We start from the raw sequence: 212 nt of genomic DNA, 5'->3' as shown, positions 1-212 counted from the left end.
CCAATTCTTTCCTGGTGTAGTCCAATTCTTTCCCGTCAGTATCTATACATACCGTAACTATCCGAATCAAAATTGATGCAGACATGACGATTATTATTGGAGATATTGGGGACATATCGATAATTATTGGAGATATTCGAGAATCTCTGATGATTTGAGGATCTCTGATCCTCGAATGTCTCCAATCGGTATCCGAGGTATCTGAAGAGGTG

General features: G+C 39.6%; 1 protein-coding gene across 1 annotated transcript in view; it reads right to left on the bottom strand.

Annotated features, from left to right (window-relative positions):
* Positions 1-123: 123 nt before the first annotated feature.
* The window catches only part of LOC108751432 (nose resistant to fluoxetine protein 6-like), a 14,470-nt gene continuing 14,381 nt past the window's right edge, over positions 124-212 (bottom strand). The window contains exon 14 of the mRNA XM_018491637.1: positions 124-201. Within this exon, the coding sequence (XP_018347139.1) occupies positions 124-201 (78 nt within the window). The remainder of the gene's footprint in view (positions 202-212) is intronic.

This window comes from Trachymyrmex septentrionalis, unplaced genomic scaffold (genome assembly GCF_001594115.1).
Source record: "Trachymyrmex septentrionalis isolate Tsep2-gDNA-1 unplaced genomic scaffold, Tsep1.0 scaffold112, whole genome shotgun sequence".
Lineage (NCBI taxonomy): Eukaryota > Metazoa > Arthropoda > Insecta > Hymenoptera > Formicidae > Trachymyrmex > Trachymyrmex septentrionalis.
This window is presented reverse-complemented; position numbering and strand designations above follow the sequence as displayed.